Source organism: Sparus aurata, chromosome 10 (genome assembly GCF_900880675.1).
Source record: "Sparus aurata chromosome 10, fSpaAur1.1, whole genome shotgun sequence".
Classification (NCBI taxonomy): Eukaryota; Metazoa; Chordata; class Actinopteri; order Spariformes; family Sparidae; genus Sparus; species Sparus aurata.
The window spans coordinates 29,741,490-29,759,553 of NC_044196.1; the positions used below are offsets into that span (position 1 = coordinate 29,741,490).

At 46.1% G+C, this 18,064-nt stretch overlaps 1 protein-coding gene across 1 annotated transcript in view; it reads right to left on the reverse strand.

The window, feature by feature from the left end:
- Positions 1-858: 858 nt before the first annotated feature.
- sema4f (sema domain, immunoglobulin domain (Ig), transmembrane domain (TM) and short cytoplasmic domain, (semaphorin) 4F) overlaps positions 859-18,064 on the reverse strand; it is a 61,508-nt gene continuing 44,302 nt past the window's right edge. The window contains exons 2-15 of the mRNA XM_030431649.1: positions 11,410-11,558; positions 10,594-10,653; positions 7,006-7,104; positions 6,200-6,311; positions 5,990-6,109; positions 5,701-5,855; positions 5,432-5,613; positions 5,170-5,311; positions 4,833-5,046; positions 4,618-4,727; positions 4,350-4,501; positions 3,589-3,641; positions 3,297-3,487; positions 859-2,589 (exon numbers count right to left, since the gene is read on the reverse strand). Coding sequence (XP_030287509.1) covers positions 1,855-2,589; positions 3,297-3,487; positions 3,589-3,641; positions 4,350-4,501; positions 4,618-4,727; positions 4,833-5,046; positions 5,170-5,311; positions 5,432-5,613; positions 5,701-5,855; positions 5,990-6,109; positions 6,200-6,311; positions 7,006-7,104; positions 10,594-10,653; positions 11,410-11,558 — 2,474 coding nt within the window. The 3' untranslated portion in view covers positions 859-1,854. The remainder of the gene's footprint in view (positions 2,590-3,296; positions 3,488-3,588; positions 3,642-4,349; positions 4,502-4,617; positions 4,728-4,832; positions 5,047-5,169; positions 5,312-5,431; positions 5,614-5,700; positions 5,856-5,989; positions 6,110-6,199; positions 6,312-7,005; positions 7,105-10,593; positions 10,654-11,409; positions 11,559-18,064) is intronic.

Here is an 18,064-nt window from a genome sequence, read left to right on the forward strand (position 1 = left end):
GCCGGACTACTTTCGTCAGCACCAAAACCGGGCAAGAACTCGGCGCACAGGACACTGTCGAGGGTAAGTCAGTGTTGATGCACGACACCGCTGACAGGGATGCCATACAGATTCATATCAAAAAACCCGAACTATCCCTTTAAGCTAAGCTAACCTGTAGCTGAATTTAGAACAGCTAGCTATTTAGGCTCAGGCTATTTCTCATTCATTTCAAAGTTCCATCCCTGATGTTTGAAATGTTTGAGTTTAGCGAAACATATTGGCAAACTTTAAAGAACTTGCTGCTGTGCAACATCTCTAGACTCTCCTCATCTGCTCTTCACTGAACATTAGCGAGCGGCCGAGGGCGAGTTCTAGGCCTACCCGGGATGCCATTTGGTAGTGTAAGTGTTTCTTCACCATAAGTTAGTTAAAATAATTATCTTTTAACAGTTTGCTTTGTATATATTGTTAAATATTTTGTAGTGTTTTAAAATAGATAATGTAGGTGTTTTCAACTAGCGAGGTTAGCCTGTAAGCTAGCCTAGATGGCTTCCTCAAAAGCTCTGCATTTATGCACAATAGTGGACCCAGTCACCTTTCTCTCTGAATTGTAAATCCCACATCCAGCTTTTTCTTTCTATTAGCCAAATCACCACATGTGGAGTTGATCAGATGAATCAATGCCAAGAAACTCAAAGTACATACGTACATAGACACACATGGAGTCTCTTTCCATTTTAGTTAGAAATCAGTAATAACCACAGCCAATTTCTATCACATCCTTGCAGAGTTGACGTAGGGCATGGTCTATTTCTGGGAAGATAAACGAAACAACTTCTTTGAACTGTCGCGCATCCATAAACCAATGACACCAGGTTAACAGCACCTTTTTTAAAGGCTTTATTACAAAAACAACATGACAAAACAATACACTTTTATGTTGAAATCCACAAAACAAAACAAAGGTGATAGTGGCTTTGTGTCCGACAAAGTCTATTCTGTGAGGCCGAAATGAGTTTTGAGTTCCTTTTGAAAACCGTCTGCCCGTGAACACTGATGGATCCGCAGCTGTCAGTGACTCACACCTGCTGTGCGTCTCCAGCTCTCCACACTGACGCATGCCTGGTAGGTGACAACCAACCCTATCATCCTCCTGACCTCTGCGGCAGCGCAGGCGGGGACAGCCCCGTCACGGTCGCTGTAGCCCATCTGAAGGCTCCGCAGTGAATTCATGGTTCCTTAGTCTCTGACAGGACCGGTGCAGTCTGACTTGTTAGTCTATGGCTCAGCAGTCCTTTGGTGCCTTTGGACCCTTCAAGGTCTGGGATTTGAGTGGTGTGTCAAAGAGAGAAACAGAAACAGAGCGACAGAGAGGTGCTGACAGATTCAAAGTGCACTTTTTCTTTTGCAGTGCCATCAGGAGGAGAGAATGCAACAACAACAGGAGTTAAGGAGAAAGACAATATGGCTTTTCCATGTCCACACGCGTAGACATTTCATCTTTGATTCTTTGCGACATTTAAAAAGCGTGATATAACGCTGAGCTTCACATCCACAGTCGACTCCGGACTGCTTCTATTTACAGTTTATATTTACATCTGAAACATTTATTTAGCTGTGGTTCTCATCCTGAGTGGCAACACTGGAACAAGTTTTCTGTCTTTTTTTTCCCCTCGTCTCTCTCTCTCTCAGCGCTTCGACATAAACTCATCATATATTTCTCATATATCTCTGGAGTCTCTCTTCATGCTGCCACAGCTCCCATCCAAAGGCATTTGGCAGTAGCCATTTTGCATCCCCCCACCCCCTAGTAGCATTCAGTTTTTGGAGGATGCCAAATGGTGTAATCGTCAGAACGTTCATATCGGCTCCTCATATCGAACTTTCTTCACACTTAGCTAACGGTGCGGGTGACTTAAACATGGGAAAGCTGGCCAACTCCTCCTCTAGTCCTTTCATCCCCTCCCCTACCCCGTCCCCCAGCCCCTCATCCACCTCGTCCCCAACCCCCGACTCCCTCTCCAGCCCATCGGACCTCCCCCTCTCCCTCTCCATCTCCCCCGTCCTTCCATCCAGCATGTCCGCAGCTAATATTTCGGAGGCGAACTTCAGCCCGCTGCTACTTGTGTTGCAGTTGGAATACAGGGAATTCCCATGGCCGTTGCTGGGGTTGCTGTGGATCAGGGTGCCGCTGTAGCTGTTGCCATGGTGACCACCATTACCCTGGCTGCTGAGGAGCGTTGTGGACGTGGTTGAGGTTGCCGTCCCGTTGCGTTTTTCCGTCAATCTGAATCCCTCAGACAGCAGGCTTGCACTGCTGGGAGACTGCGGCGTGGCCGAGGAGCCCAGCAAGTCCCGCCCCTTCTCTGATGACAGCGAATTATCCGGCAGGTGGTGGCCCTGGCGACTGAGGCTACGCCGACGGGTCACAAAGTAGAGGAGAAACATGCCCAGCAACAAACCACCGCAGAAGAAAAGGATGTAGACGGCCAGGACGTGACGACCTCCTGCTGTCGCCACCGTTCCTCCAGCTGTGGGGCCTCCTAGTGTCAGCTGATAGGCTGCTCTGCGGCAGGGAGTGGGGTCTCTGATACCTGGTCCCGCCTCCTGGAGTAGAGTGACACGACAGAGAAGAAGAGATAGTTGTTTAATTTGTTTGAGTTGATTCTGTGAAGTAAAAATTAAAGGTGCGATATGTCCAAATTTTATTTATTAAGTCATTCAGTAATTTATTCAAAATGGTCAACAGAATGTGAAGAAACTACAGTTTTTTCCACATTGTGTTGCAAACATTTCTACTGAAGTTAGCATGATAGCCAGCTAGCCAGTCTCCACCAGCTCCTGTGTTAACAACAACAGCAACACTCCCTCGATGCACTGACCTCCCAGTTAGGACTAGCTGCAGAGCTAACTGAGCTAACTAGCTAACTCAAGCTACAGTTAGCAACAGTTATTCTTATGCTATATTGCTCCCTTTTTGATTTTTAGTATGAAATTCCACCTTTTCTTACATATTGCACCTTTAAGATTTGAGAAAGGATTACGAGAAAGGCATCATTCTCCCATTTATGAAAATCATGTATGTAGCTGACAGTTAACAATTATAAAATACAATAACGATATTTAATTTTATTATTCAAATTAAAAAATAATTTTGTGGCAGTTAGTTTCCAAGTCTTTATATTTGAATAATCAGTTGTGTAAAATGTTTGCAGCTAACACTCTACTTCCCATGTAATATTTCCTTATAATAGCAGGAAATAAGTGGCATTAATCTGCTCCCGCATAAGTTTCAGTGTGTTTCGCCTGTGTACCTGGCATGTGCAGACGTATTTTCCGAGGTTTTCCTCTGTGACAGTCACCTCCAGGTCGGAGTGGTGCTGCCTGGTGTGTCTGTGGGGAGGGTGCTCCCAGCTACAGGGCCTGGGAGACAGCTGGACACATGGCAACAGGAGGCGCAGGCCCACAGAAACCCGCAGCTCCCTGATGGACGGAGTGCAACGCCCTGGAGGAGAAAACAAGCACGGAGACGGAAGAGGGTTGAAGGAGGAACGGGCATGGGAGCGCATCGGCCACCTCCAAGTGTTAAAAACGAGATACACTCACCGTCTGTGTCGCACATTCTCAAGGCTTCGTCTATCACATCCCCTGGACCAGGCCTGGACACACACACACACACAGAAAATAGTGTCACACAGATACGTAATGAGTTAGAATTCCGATAACAGATTAAGTGATCAATACGCACAAATTGCAAAGATTGACTTGTTTTGATGCAATTTGATGCTTTTATTCTGGTATTATTCTTTCTTTGTTTTGTTGTTGGTTACACTAAATGACTGCAGGGCTTAAAGGAGCACTACGTAGTTTTGGCGAGGACATTCAAACTTTGATATTTACAATGTTAATGAGGTAATAATACCATCTCAGAAATATTTTTTTCCCTCCCATGACTGAATAAACAAGCTGTTCTCAGAGAAAAATTACGTTCCCCCAATCTACATAGTGCGCCTTTAACAACAATATCTAACAGCTTTATTATTCTTTGTGTTTTTGTCATATTCCGACATCTTTTTTTTTGATGAATTGATGATTTTTCACTTTGTTAGCAGTGGTTTAAAAAACAAACATTTGCTGACCAGCCTTTCCAAAGTGAATATAACGCTTACATACGACAACACTTATAAAATGCGTGGGTGTTGAAAAAGCTTTCAAGCAAAACGACTGACGAGCACGCTCTAAAGAAAAATGGGTCAGTCGTTACACATAGCTGAACCATTTTCTAACCCTGTTGCCTGTCTGCCTTTGCGCTTTCATTTTTTTTTTGGAAGCCTTCCAGTTGGTTGGGATATTCCTGTAGTACTCACTCGGCTGCTGTGGGCCTGCAGGCTGTTTCGGCTGCGCTCCACACGCAGCCAAGGCCTCTGGCTCTGGCGCACACCTCGCAGCTGGGATACAGAGCGCAGCCTTCAGCCTGGACCCGAGCCAGAGACAGAGGGCTGCCCACCAGAGCCAGGCCCTGGAAACACAGGGAAGCGTTTACAGAAACACTGAGTAATATAACAGGTATTCTGGGCACTTAGTATATTTATGTCTGTGTGTTTCGGAGCGTGAATTAATTTGTAAATGCGCTACCTGGTGCAGTAATATGTTGTTGACAGGCTCCTGAGAGGTGAACAGAGGGATCTCCTGCAGTAAGGTGGCATTCTGGCCCACTACTGCCACCCGGTGGAGCTCCCCGCGGTCTGCAACACACAAGCACACTCCCATCGAAAACAGCTCTTCTCTTTCACACCTTTCCCACCGCTTTTACTCTGTCTTTGAGAGCCAGCTTTCTCTTTCCCCTTCACCTGTTCCAAGGTGCAGCACCGCTCCTCTGCGCTCCTCCCCGCTGCCCGTCTGCGTCACCGCCAGCTTGGTGTAGGCGATCCCCTTCCGGACGAGCAGGGGCGCTGCCGTAACGGTGTTCTCCATCAGGGGGTGGTCCCTCACGAACGTCAACACCTTGTCGGGAAGTTTCAGGGAGGACTCGAACCCTTCAGCCTTCAGAGCGCTGTTCAGACACTTTAAAAAAGAGGGGAAAAAGAAACGTCCGAGTCATTTCTGTGAATACGCTAGAATGTAATGAACGGCAGAGATTGTGATGGCGCATGTGTGCAGTGGTTGTGTGGTTGCACAGTTTGGTACCTGGCCAGGCCTCGGCGTGGGGACCGGCTCAGGGTTGATCCAGTTCTCGCAGGTCTTCTTCAGCTCTTTAAAGGGACCGTCCATCACTTTGTTGATGTCAGAGAGACTGAAGACACACACGGCCGATAGCTCCTCACGCTCCCTGAGAAAAAGAAGAAGAGTGGTTCACGTTTAGCCGCAACCGTGCGACTTTTGAGGGAAAAGAGTCGCATCAGGAGTTGGGAAACGCGCGGTTAGTATGGCTTTCGTTTCCTTCGCGTACCACTGTGATGTGAACAGTCCGTAGAAGTGTGTGCTGCCGGGGTCGCCTGGTGTGTGCTGCGTGGTGAAGACATCGGTCAGGATGTTGTAGCGCTGACCGCTGGGTTTGTCCTCACACACCAGCTCGGCCTTGAGGAAGGTGGTCCAGCGCCGCTGCAGAGTCTTCATCCCTCCCACGTCAGACTGGACGGACAGGGGGAGAAAGATTTAGCCCGACAGCGAACTCACACGAGGCGATCAATCAGCGACTCGGTCAGGACGCCGTTTTACCTTGCAGACTCGTGCCACCCTGGGCACTTTGACTTTGGTGTAGAGGTCGTACTCTTTGGCCACTTCGGTGAAGAAGAAGTAGATCTTGTCGTCGTCTCCCGTCGGGTTGCTCTCTTGGGACTCTTCTATGAAGGCTGAGCTCACAAACTCCGGGTCTGAGAAACACACACACACACACAGAAACACACAGACAATTTGACTTTTTCCCGTTCGCGTCGGAGCGTCTGTGCATGTCAGCATATGTGAATATGTGGGTTGACGCGTGTGTGAGCCTGTGCGAGCGTCTCACCGCTCAGCCAGTTGATGGATCGCTCAGTCCGGATGCGCTCCTGCTCCGGGCCCGTTGCCCGGGAGATGTCGAACAGCGTTCCCAGGAAGTTACTGGTGGCTGCTGTGTATAAGGTTCCACCTAGTGCAAAAGAAACAGGCCGTGATTTACAGAAAATAGCACGAAAGTAACACCAGACAACAAGGAATCAAGTATGTGAATCTCTTCTACCTGCCATCACGGCTGTGTAGTGCTGGCTGGGCTCAAAGGGACACTTGCCCTTCCCCGTCTCCATCTTCACCCCTCCCTCCTCGGCTTTCTCCAGGGTGAAGGAGGAGAGCTCCTGGAGGACGACAGGGAAGGCGAAAGAGGAGTTAGAAGGGCGGCACCGCGTTACCACATGAATGATGTAAATCATGCAGAATATTCTTTTATTCACAGCTGTCTCGAGCGGAAAAAAGAAAATTCAATTCGAACTCTCCATGTTGTCTGCTTTGAATGTCACTATAATGGACTGTAATCTTCTCCTTTTATGCTAAAAGCTTCGGTGACTTTGGTGCTCAAAGTACCTTCCTTAAAATGTCACTCGCAACAATACATCTAAAAGGCTTTTGTTGGTTGACTGGCACCAAAATATTTCTCTAATAAATACCGGGTAAGTGTGAACAAAGCGACTAAAATGTTTGAATGTGAAAATATTCACTGCGACAGTAAGAGAACAGCGTGTGTGTGTGCATGTGTGTGCATGTGTGTGCATGTGTGTGTATGTCCGTTTGGTGAAGGACTTGGTGAAGGGTGTGAATGAGTGTGGGAACCTGTGACAGAGATTCATTTTGCACATACTGTAGGTGCAAACACACATGTGGTTGGACGCACATGCAAGTCAACATGCACCAGTTTGGAACAATGCGCTGCCCTACGATGTCTCCCCTCATCTATGAACTTATACATGCAGGCACGGAGCAACAGGAGTGAGGTCTTTCTCTCACACACATGCACACACACACACACACACACACACACACACACAAACTAACCAGGAAGGCGCACTGGGGGTCGAAGGCGTAGGTGCCGCACACGTAGATGCGTCCGTTGCCCAGGAATTCCAGCAGACGGATGTAGTTGTGACAGTCGACCTGCAGGGGGAGACAAAAGCCAGGAAATAAAGACGAGCCAAAAAGCTCACTGCATGCGATCTATGCATCCTCTTATTGCATTATGCATTAGATCATCAACAGGTGACATTTAACATATGTGAAACTGAGGGTTCACTTTCATTTACCATAAAAACAGTCATCTTGCTACCTACCAGAGTCGGTGTCACACATTTCATAAAAGTACATATTCAGTTTGAGAATTAAAACAAGTGTGTTTCAACAATGATTGGTTTAACAAACCAACACAAATAAGTGGTCCCGTCAGAACCGCACTGAGCTTGAGGGGCAAGGTTGGGGTAGGATTCTGGGAACAGCTGGCGTATCAATGATTCTGATCGGAAATTGGAGACCCCCACTGCTGGGACAGACACATGAGACCCCCACTGCTACCAGCAGAGATCATCCACACTAACTCACACTGACGCAAGCATGCCAACTGCAACTCAAGACCACTCTTGTTCAAGCACGATCCACACACGCTGAGCACACTGATGTGCTCCTTTGTCTGCCTCGTAAACACACAGCGGTGGCGATGCACACACTGATCTCTCCTCGCTTTACGCACACTCAGGCCACGCCTTTTATGGAAAACATGACTGTAGTCCCTCCCCGGTTACCATAAAACCATGACGCAGGCAATGTTTTCAGTCGGTGCGTGTCTTTGTGTGTGTGTCTTTGTGTGCCATCCTCATTGAGCTCCAGGCCTGAGTCACCTTCGCCCCAGGGACCTGATTCTCTCTGATGCCCAGATCATGTCACCCAAATCAGCCCCCGCCACCACCACCACACACCAGCAGCCCTCACAGCGGTACAGCTCCACGTGAGACGGACCGAGAGCCAGAGAGAGAGAGAAAGAGAGGAGAAGAGAGGGGGAGAGAGCTCAGCCTGGTAACAATGGGATCAGCTCGGGATTAGCCAATTTCATTGGTCCAAATTAACCTCATTCATTTTTAATAAGCCTCATTCACAGTCTGGCATGGGGTGAATCGAATGGCTCTTTTCTGTTCAATTCTATTCTACTTTACTCTACTCTGTGTGAGGGTGCTGGAGATAACAATTAACATTACACTCCGCTGCGTTAACAGCTTCTGTGATTTTAGAGCTCGCTGTGGAAATTAAATGTCCCGCCGCCGAAACACTGAAAAGCTTTCACGCCGACCGAGACCAGCGGACTGAAGGCAATTTCCTGATCGCTGCGGAGAATTGCAGTTCTCTACTTCCATTCTGCACTTGATTCAATTCCTCTCCGGTGCAAACTTAATCCTCCATGAATGACTTCCTCTGTTTGCCATCAAGAGGGCTGCTACTCCACCGAAGCTGTACCTTAGCGTATCGAGTGATATTACCGTGAAACGACCCGAGTAGATCTGTAGTTTCACACCAACGATGGATCAAATAAAAATGTGCACTCTCCACAGCAGTTTTGGTGTCTTTCAGCTCATTGTTTTGGTTTGTCAGCCTGCTGAACAACTCTAAATGAAAGCTAATGTGACTCTTTGTCATAAAGCTGCTTGTTGCTAGCATGTTAGCACCTTCAGAAGTCATTCAAATGTCAAACGTCAAAGTTTCTGCTTGTTTTCTCTTCATGCCATTGTGAAATTGTCAGCATTTGTTTCAACGCAAAAAAAAAAAAAGCTTGACATGGTTTGTGGCTTCAGAGAGCGCTACATGTAACCTGATAGACTGCCTTCAATGATGTCACGCAGTGGTTCTGTGCTGCATTGTGGGTAATACGTCTGCCAGGTTATGAAAAGGAAGAAAAATGCGTGGGAAATGGGTCATATCTTTGGTTCTGCTGTGTCTGCTTTGATCATTTGTTTTCAAACTGTCCATAATGAGCCCAACAGTGTTATAGTGCGACGCTTGACCGGTCCACTGCTTTTCACAACCAGTCACCGACTTTACCCACAATGCAACAGCTGGAGGCAATATTTTTCAGATTACTTGCGGCTTCCTCTGGAGCCGCGGAAGGCTTTTAAATTTCTGTTTTTATTTATAAAGTTGTAAGCCCGTAGACCCGTAAACACACTTCAGTGTGTAAAATTGGTGGTTACGCGGCGAGTGTTGAAAGGCAGCACAAAGCCGGGTGTGTTCAGGTAAACAACTCTTCAGTCGACACTAAATCATAATCACCGACGAGTCCACGGTCGGTGACGTGTGAACTGAATCGAGAACATATTAGAGTCGCCTGCAGGATGGGATTTCGTGAGCTACCTTACGAGTCTCAAAAAAGTCTGCACATTCATTCGGCCCTATTCTGACTCTCTCTCAAATTCAACTTCAAGGCAGCTCCTTGTTATGTCTATGGTCTTGCCTCTCTCATCTTCATCCACTTTTCTCTCTTAATCTGACAAGTTACGATCAGCTGCAATTCCTCCCGTTCCTGTTTCCGTCCTTCTCCCCCCCCCTCTCCTTAATCCTCCCGACTCGCATTGTAATCTTGTAATCAATGTTTTCTCAGACAAAAAAAAAACCCAACCCCTTCTCTTTCCTGCCTTTATCAGTCTTTCACCTCTTTGTCTCATCGCAGTAGAAAACCAGAACGCTGTGCTGATGACGACCGTTTCAAACGAGTCGAGACTGATCGCGCTTTCCGTCGACACGCGCGGGGCCTCCCGGTGGCTTTGTTTATCTTTTGATTTGACCTCATTTCGCCCAGACTAACGGCGTTTTTCAGGCATTTTTTGCGCATCATGTGCTCATTAGAGTCGTTTCAGATAGGATGCTGAAGCTGGGCGTGCTCAGTTAACTGTCACAACCGATGAGTCATTAAGACGTTACTCAATTGACACAGTCCCAGTGTGCAGTCGGTTTACTGTAAGCAGTTTGGTGGATGTCCTATTGTAAGCTCGGAGCATAATGGGATGTACAGCCTGAGTGTATGGTACGCTCTGTTTAATCACTTTCCGCAGACAATCACCGGACATCTGCGACTTCGCACACACCCTCTCTCACTCTTACTCTCTGTCTGACTCCACACGCGCGCACACACACGCACGAACGCACGCACGCACACCCCTGATGAGGTTTTGGCACAAATCCCAGAACTTCCCATCCGATGCCTAACAGCACGGGGTCGTGACACCGCACAAAAATACCGTGTCTGTGCCGCAGCACAAAATACGGGCCCCATCGCACATTTCCAACGTCTGAGGCAAATTGAATCCAACATATCAGCTTTCATTCGAGTCTTAATCTATCCGCAATTTTGGTTCAAAACTGGTGTAACGAATTTAATATTCAATAACTGAATCTCAAAGATTCACGAGGGCAGAACTGGAATTGGAGTTAATACGCGATTTACGAGCCTCAGCGTCCCTTCAGTGCATTCAGATGGTACAAAATGTATCGTCGAGTCAAACGGAATGTTCCTGTACGAGCGCCATTCTTTGCTTTGCCCAGTTAAATGAAGTATGACAGAGTGAGACAAAAGAGGTTAACACACACACACACACACACAGCTCTCACCTCTGTTTTTCCCTTTGCCACACAGGACCTCCTCTTCTCCTCCGGCACATCCCAAACAATCTGGAAGGAGAGACGAAGAGACAATAAGGATAAGTCACCCGTGCTCATCAGCAGCTGAACTCTAGTCAGTCAGTCACTCAAGTTCCTGTACGTTTCATTATATTATTCGATGAGTTCGACAGTAGAAGCTTTTGCATTTAATCACCATCCATCTGCAGTAAAAGAAAAAAAAGAGATTTTCTGGTATCCCGGCCCATTTTATCCAATCAGGACAGAGAGCTCCATAAAGAGGCGGTCCTGCCTGCTCAGCGAACGCACAGGATCCTCTTGTATGATGCCATGTCTGACTATTACCGCTACATGGCGACGTAGAGAGGAGGGAGGGGACTACTAACTACAAAAGGGACGGGGAGTTGGCTAAAACAACGACATCAAGCTTTGTGGATGGCTAACAGGGCATCTGCAAGGCTCGTACGGCTTTAATTTAACACTTATTGTGCAGATAATTCTTACAAGAAGAAGATATGTGAGCCCTCACATAACGAGGGCTGCGACTAACAATTATTTTCCTTGTCGATAAATCTGTCTGTCATTTTCTCGATTAACTGTTTGGTCTATGAAATGTCAGAAAATGGTGTTTTCTCACGTCCTCAAACGTCTTGTTTTGTCCACATATCAAAGATCATCATGTTTAATATCAGAGAGGAGTAATGGAACCAGAAAATAGTCATATTCAAGACGCCGGAATCAGGAAATGTTAACCCTCCTTTTTCTTTTTGTCTTTCTTCATTTTAATCAATCACACAACCTTCCTACCTTCTGCGGCGCTTGGCCCAGTTCGTTGGCGTCCACGGCCAGTATGGCGTCCCTGGCACCCAGGAACAGCATGCCTGTTGAGGGGTCCAGCAGGAAGGTACTGAAGTTGCCCACGCCTCTGAACTCCGCCGGGCCCAGAATCTTTTGGTCTGCGGAGCAAAGAGAATAGAGAGGGGAGGTGAGATTTTCAACATCCGGAGTGCAGTCGTGCTGCTGTCGGCCATCCAAAATTGGTTTTAAAGGGCGCGCTCGTGCCGTTTACTGGAAACCTTGAGCTGCAAATCCCAAAGATAAACACGTTCAGTGGCTCATTCGCGTGTGTAGATGTGAGAATAAGTGTTTGACAGGATGAGGTAAAGCAGACACCATACTGAATATATTCTTAGAAAGAGAGATGAAGAGATAAAGAGCGAAGAGGGACGGGAATCGGAGGCAGAGAGAGGAGAGTGACCCTGGTTTCACCCTGCCCTCTCACACAATCACAGCCACAGATCAACTCCTTTAATCCCTGTCAGTCTCCGTCACCCTTTCTCGCTCTCTTCTTCACAGTCACACACGACAAACATCAACTCCACCCCGTTCTATCCCTCCGTCACCCTCCGGGATGTCTCTCTCCATCTCCCTCGGTTTTAATGTTCCCTTACATATCTTAATTCAGATTTAAACCCACTGCCGAGGCGAGAAACAATAAACTAAATTATGCACAATATATAATAAATAATGCGTTCGTCTTTTACACGTGTGTAGTCTGTACTATATTTGTCTCTTTAATCTCAAAACTATCGTCTGAATCGAATCCCAAAGCTTTCGGATTGTTTTCCAGCTGTTGTTTGTTCACTCGGTCTCTCCCTCCTACTGTCATCATCAAATACAGGACAAAGCATATGAGTGTGTGTGTGTGTGTGTGTGTGTGTGTGTGTGTGTGTGTGTGTTCATATCGCAGCTGCTGGGAGGAAAGAGCACAGCTGTGTACAGAACATCCATGTGTGTGCGTACACAGGGAACCCCCGCGTGCGCGCGAAGGATTCCTACAACGCCGACCTTTGCCGACCTTCGTGCTAAAGGACAGAAATGTTTAGAAAGATTCGTAGCGGCAGTCTCGTTGCCAAAGGTGGTGTAAGTGGTGGGTTTTCCGGGTCGGACCACATAGACCGGAAAAAAACAAACAGACTACAAAGAGAGGGAACCCATTGTGGTGCAGATTAACTCATCAGCGGGATGGATTAAAGACCGACGCTAATGAACAAAGCCTGTGATCTTAATTTAACCTCAAACAAACCATCAAGAGCTGAAGATGATATTACATATTACTCATTACACATTACTCAGTGTGTCTGCACTATTAACGAAGCGTGACCAATGACAATAACAAAGCTTACGCCCGTGTTTGTGAAACAGATGCAGACTCAATCTCAGATATCGTGTTAGTCAGTGCGCAGTCATCTAAAAACACTGACATGTTCATCCGCACATGTTTATAACTCATCATCAAGTACAAGTACAAGCTTTATTCTGCAGAAAATTATGTTCTACATCAACAAGTCTCCTAATAACTACTTGCTGGTGGCAAGTTAGAGAGGTATTCTATTAATTATGAACTTGTGTTTTGCTCAGTATGGGCCTTATTAGGTGGCAGATAGTCATTGTCTCTTAATAACACTAAATATGGCCTATTCTTATGTAAGAAAACACACCTCTAAATTTCATAAAAGCCATGTCTGATAACTAATTCACCCGCAGAACATGCACCGGTTAATAAGTGCCAAACTATATACAGCAAACTTACCCAAAGTCAAACTGAGTGGTATTACAAACAGAACAACAGAATAAAATGAGACGTGACTTTGGCTGGGCAATATGTACGATAAATATCGTTATCGTGATATGAGACTATATATCGTCTTAGATTTTGGATATCGTTATATCGTGATATGGCATAAATTGTGTATTTTCCTGGTTTTATAGGCTTCATTACAATAAAGTGATGTCGTTTTCTGAACTTAATAGACTGTTCCACCTGTTCTGAACTCGTCTTTACCCACTCAGTCGTTGGATCCACATAACTGATGAATATTTATAAAGAATCTCATTCTGCTAATATTTTGTCAAAGCACCAGAAGTCATTCCTACAATGTTGTTGCAATATCGACATTGAAGTAGTGCCTTTTTTGGTCAAACATATTGTTTGTCGCCTAGTCCTTGCATTTATGAACAGATATCAAAATATCGAGGTATATATCGTGTATCGCGATGTGTCCTTAAAATATTGTGATAGTGAATTTGAGCCTTACCATCCGGGCCTACACATGACGGGTAAGAAAAGACAAACTTCTGACAGCTTAAGTCAGCCAGACCATTATAAGCTCACTGCAGCTGAGTTAAAAAAAAAATAAAAAAAATCTTAAGTAGCCTTATCATCCTCGATAAACACCCAGCCTCAAACACTCACACACAAACACGTTCTCCTCTACTTAGTGTCCTCGCTTCAGAGAGAATAACGTGCCCATGAATGGTAGACGGGAGGAGAACAAACAGCATTCCACTCAGTAAAGGGCTTTTATAACTCACATGTTATTATGGGAAAGCAGAGAAGAGGAATAAGAAAGGAGGGAACAAAAGCACCTCTCCTGCACACACCCTTTATTATTCTGCAGGCAGAGGTGAGGCAGAGGAGCAGATTCAAAAGCAAAACAGACCGGAGCTGAAATCTGATCAAAGCGTCACTTATTTATTCAGCTTTAACAAGATAATTAATGAAAGCACCTCATTGACTTATAATTACTGTTAGAAATGAAATCAAATGACATGAAAGAGAATATATTTTGAGGAAATGTCCTTTTGCGGAATCAATTTGTCGGCTGTCGACTAAAAGATTTAAACTGGCCCCATCATCCTCTGCTCCTTCTATGGTGAATGGGACTCAGAGTACCATGTCAGGGTATTCTGATTAATGGCACTCGGCGCTGACATGGTTTTCCACTTAGAGCCTGTCTGTGTTGTGAAAAGAAGAGAGAAGAAAAAAAAAATGAGGCTCCCGACAAACTGACATCTGGCCGTAACCGAATCACAGACATCTTCTCCATCCAGACCCCCCCAATCCATCCAGTCAGTCTGTGTCTGTTTCCCGTAACATTTCGCATGAATGTCATTTCTCATTCACTAAGAAGCCATCTGTTCGGCTAAAAGCCTCCAGGCGGTCCGATAGTGAGCCGCTCTCTGATTTGCTCGCGCGGGGAATGCACTTCCTGAAAACCAGCCAATGCGGCAGTCTGTCGAAGCAGATGCATTCGACAGAGAGAACACACACGCGCGCGTGGACACATTCATGTTTAAGTGTTCCCCATGCGCGGTAAAGCTGCTGATATGATGTGCATATCTGTGAAGTTTCCCCCGTGTTGCCCTTGATTAAAAGTTTCACTTTCTTCGCACCCCGAGCTAATAAAATAAACACATCGCTCCTCAATCTGTCAGTCGAAGCCAACTTGGACTGAAAAGCTGAAGGAGATGAAAAGTGAGGCGCCAAAAAAAAAAACCACTGGAGACCTCGCGGTCCCTTCCTCTCTCCTTCAGCGCCTTCCTCCTTTCATACTCGCGTCCCTTCTGTCGCTCCTCGTCGTCGGCTCTGTCATCCACCCGTCCTTTCATCACCCCGCAGCCTCACATCGCCCAAAAGACAACGCTTCTTCAAACTCACTTTTCACACAGCCTGTGTCCTTCTGCTGGTGCACACACACACACACACACACACACACACACACACACGCAGCAGAGTAGACGTGAGTGTTAGTGACACAGGCCAAAGGCAAGGTCTTGGAAAGATGTCCTTGTGCGCTGGTCCTCGCCGGCTGTGAATGCACATACACATACATGCGCACACACGGGGCCACCACCTGCTGTGCAACCTAATGTAGAGAGATGACTCCGAGAGCTATACCATCTGCCCTTGCCACACACACACACACACACACACACACACACCTCTAACCCTGCACATCCGGGCCTCAGAAATGACATATGACATGCGGTTTCTCGTTTTTCCATCCCTTGTTTCTCTTGTATCCTCACGATGACGAGCGCAGCTGTTTGTTGGAAGCCCTTTATGAATTAATTTGATTTGGCATGTGTCGCACGGGAAGAAGCGGAAGAGGACGCTCTGCAGGTGGGGTCAATGCCTCCTCTTTGACAGCGGGTGGGGGGCCTGCAGCTCACCGCGCATCAAATATCACCTCCTGCCCGGGTGTCTTTGTGGCCAGCTCGTAGCGCGCCCATTCATGTGTGATGTGCAGAACAGATGTGCATGTGTGGTGGTAACATTGTCAAATCGATACAAAGAACATCAGGACAGATTTTTGTGAAAATAGACCTATATATATTTTATTTTTAATATATATGCACTGTGCTATGGAGTGAGGTAAATATGATGGTTCCTCTGCACACTGAATTACCAAAGACTGAGGGCTTTAATGGGACTCATGCCCACTGAGAGTGTGTTCTACAAAATTAACGAATAAAGTCATCAGAACCCACAAGTAAGTATATGAAACTACAATTTAATTCACCAGCGAGCATTCACTGGCATTCATTTGGAGTCGTGCTGCTGTCCAGTGAGTGTATTCGAGTCTAATATTCTCTCGTTTTGTCCTCCACTAGCTCCTTAGGGAACATCTGGCTCATTAGCTCGTGAATGCCCTGCCATGTTTGCTAGCAAGCCGCTAGCTTTGTCCGTCTGCTGTTGGACGACAGTACACAAAGCTGTTTCACAGTTTATAAGCGCTGTTTAACAGCAAAACAGCTGCTCGCTATGGCTGAAAAACAAAACTTTCATGTGAGCAGTGGAGCTGAGCCAAAAACAAAAACAAAAAGCCGAAGGGTGCTAAAACGCCACAAACCTAAGTGGAACTGCAGAGTCTCATTAATCACTGAGAGCGACGCTTTTAACGGTACTCTTATTAAATTGATCGCTTTTAAACAACAAAGTATGAATCTGAAGGCAGGTGTTGCTGCGTTAAAGAACTGCCATCGCACACTCTGTAATCCCCGGATGAATAATAATCAAATATAGAGCAGAGGTTATTAAAGTGGTTTATAATTGCTGTGACACAGCGGGGGCGTAAGTGGGATGATATACAAAATACAGGATTTACCCATAAATGAGGAACTCCGTGTTAAAAATGATTCGGGAAAACAACCTGGTGACCTTATATGCTGATAAAAAAAAAAAAAAGAAATAAAAAAAAAAAAATCACACCCAGGATATATTTTAAAAAGCGACTGGTGTGTGTATAAATGAATAAGTAGTCCTAAAATACAAAATCCTCTCCTCTGCCATGAATCATTCATTCATTATACATTAAACATGACTGAGAGGCAGCCAGGGAGAGAGACCAACAGAGAGTGTGTGTGTGTGTGTGTGTGTGTGCATGTGTGTGTGTGTGTCTGTGTGTGTGTGTGTGTGTGTGTGTGTCTGTGTGTGTGTGTGTGCATGTGTGTGTGTGTGTCTGTGTGTGTGTGTGTCTGTGTGTGTGTCTGTGTGTGTGTGTGGCGTGTCCATTAAGGGTTTAATAAACTGGCTTTTGCTCTGGGGGGACCAACCCTGGTCTCTGGCTGCAGGGCATTGTGGGATTGGCTCAACCAGGAAGTGATAAATTATACACCTCCCTCCCATCATGTGTCAATCAAAACTGACGGGATGGAGAGAAGAGATGCAGAGAGGCATACACATGCATGCTCCTGCCCCCACAGTCTCTTGACACACACACACACACACACACACAACACACACACACACACTCAGCCCCTACGGTGAGACAGGACACAGCTGCATGATCAACACAGTCCCCACACTCTGCGGTAGCACACATTTATAGCACCATCATCCACTCAGCTCAATGCCGTTTTCCAGCTGCGGTTTCCTCTGAATTGTTCCGCAGCAGTCAGACAGATGTACTCCACAGGTCGAAAGGAGACAACAGCTTTTGGCAGATTGTCCCATTAGACAGCAGAACCCATTAGCAGGCTCCCCTAACACTTCAGCATGCATTACGATGAGTGAGAGCAGACGCGCAGCATCGTCCAAAGTGAGACAACCATCCTGTCGTTTACAGACAGGTGTAAAGCCTGACATACATCTAACAAAACGAAAAAAAGATGAGGACTTATTTTGCCAACACTGTTTTATTTTTTCAGCTGAACAAGTACACTGTCTTATTTTTAGCTGTACAGTCTCCCATCCTCTGATACTTTGTGCATCACATTTCACATTAAAAGGTCCTCTATCAGGTTCATTTTCAGGTGCATACTTTAAATTTAGTTGCCTACCAGATAATCCTTACCAGCTTTCCTGTTCAAAAGATGCGTTATTTTTCTCATACTGTCCATTGTCGATGCACCTCTAGCATCTTTTGTCTGAACACTGTGTTTTGATGCCTGTGTCTTTAAGGCCCGCCTCTCGAAAAGCCCACTCTGCTCTGATTGGTCAGCACTCAAAGGCCTGAACAGGAACCGCGAGTTTCTGCATCAGCTCTGCCATTTTTAATTTTTTTCTGTAATGTTGGCCGTGCTGGTGACTGTATACCTGTGACATCACAACCTTATGGAAGTCCCGACGGCTCGTTTAAAGGAACAAGATCTGAATGAATTTCTGAATGGATTTGGA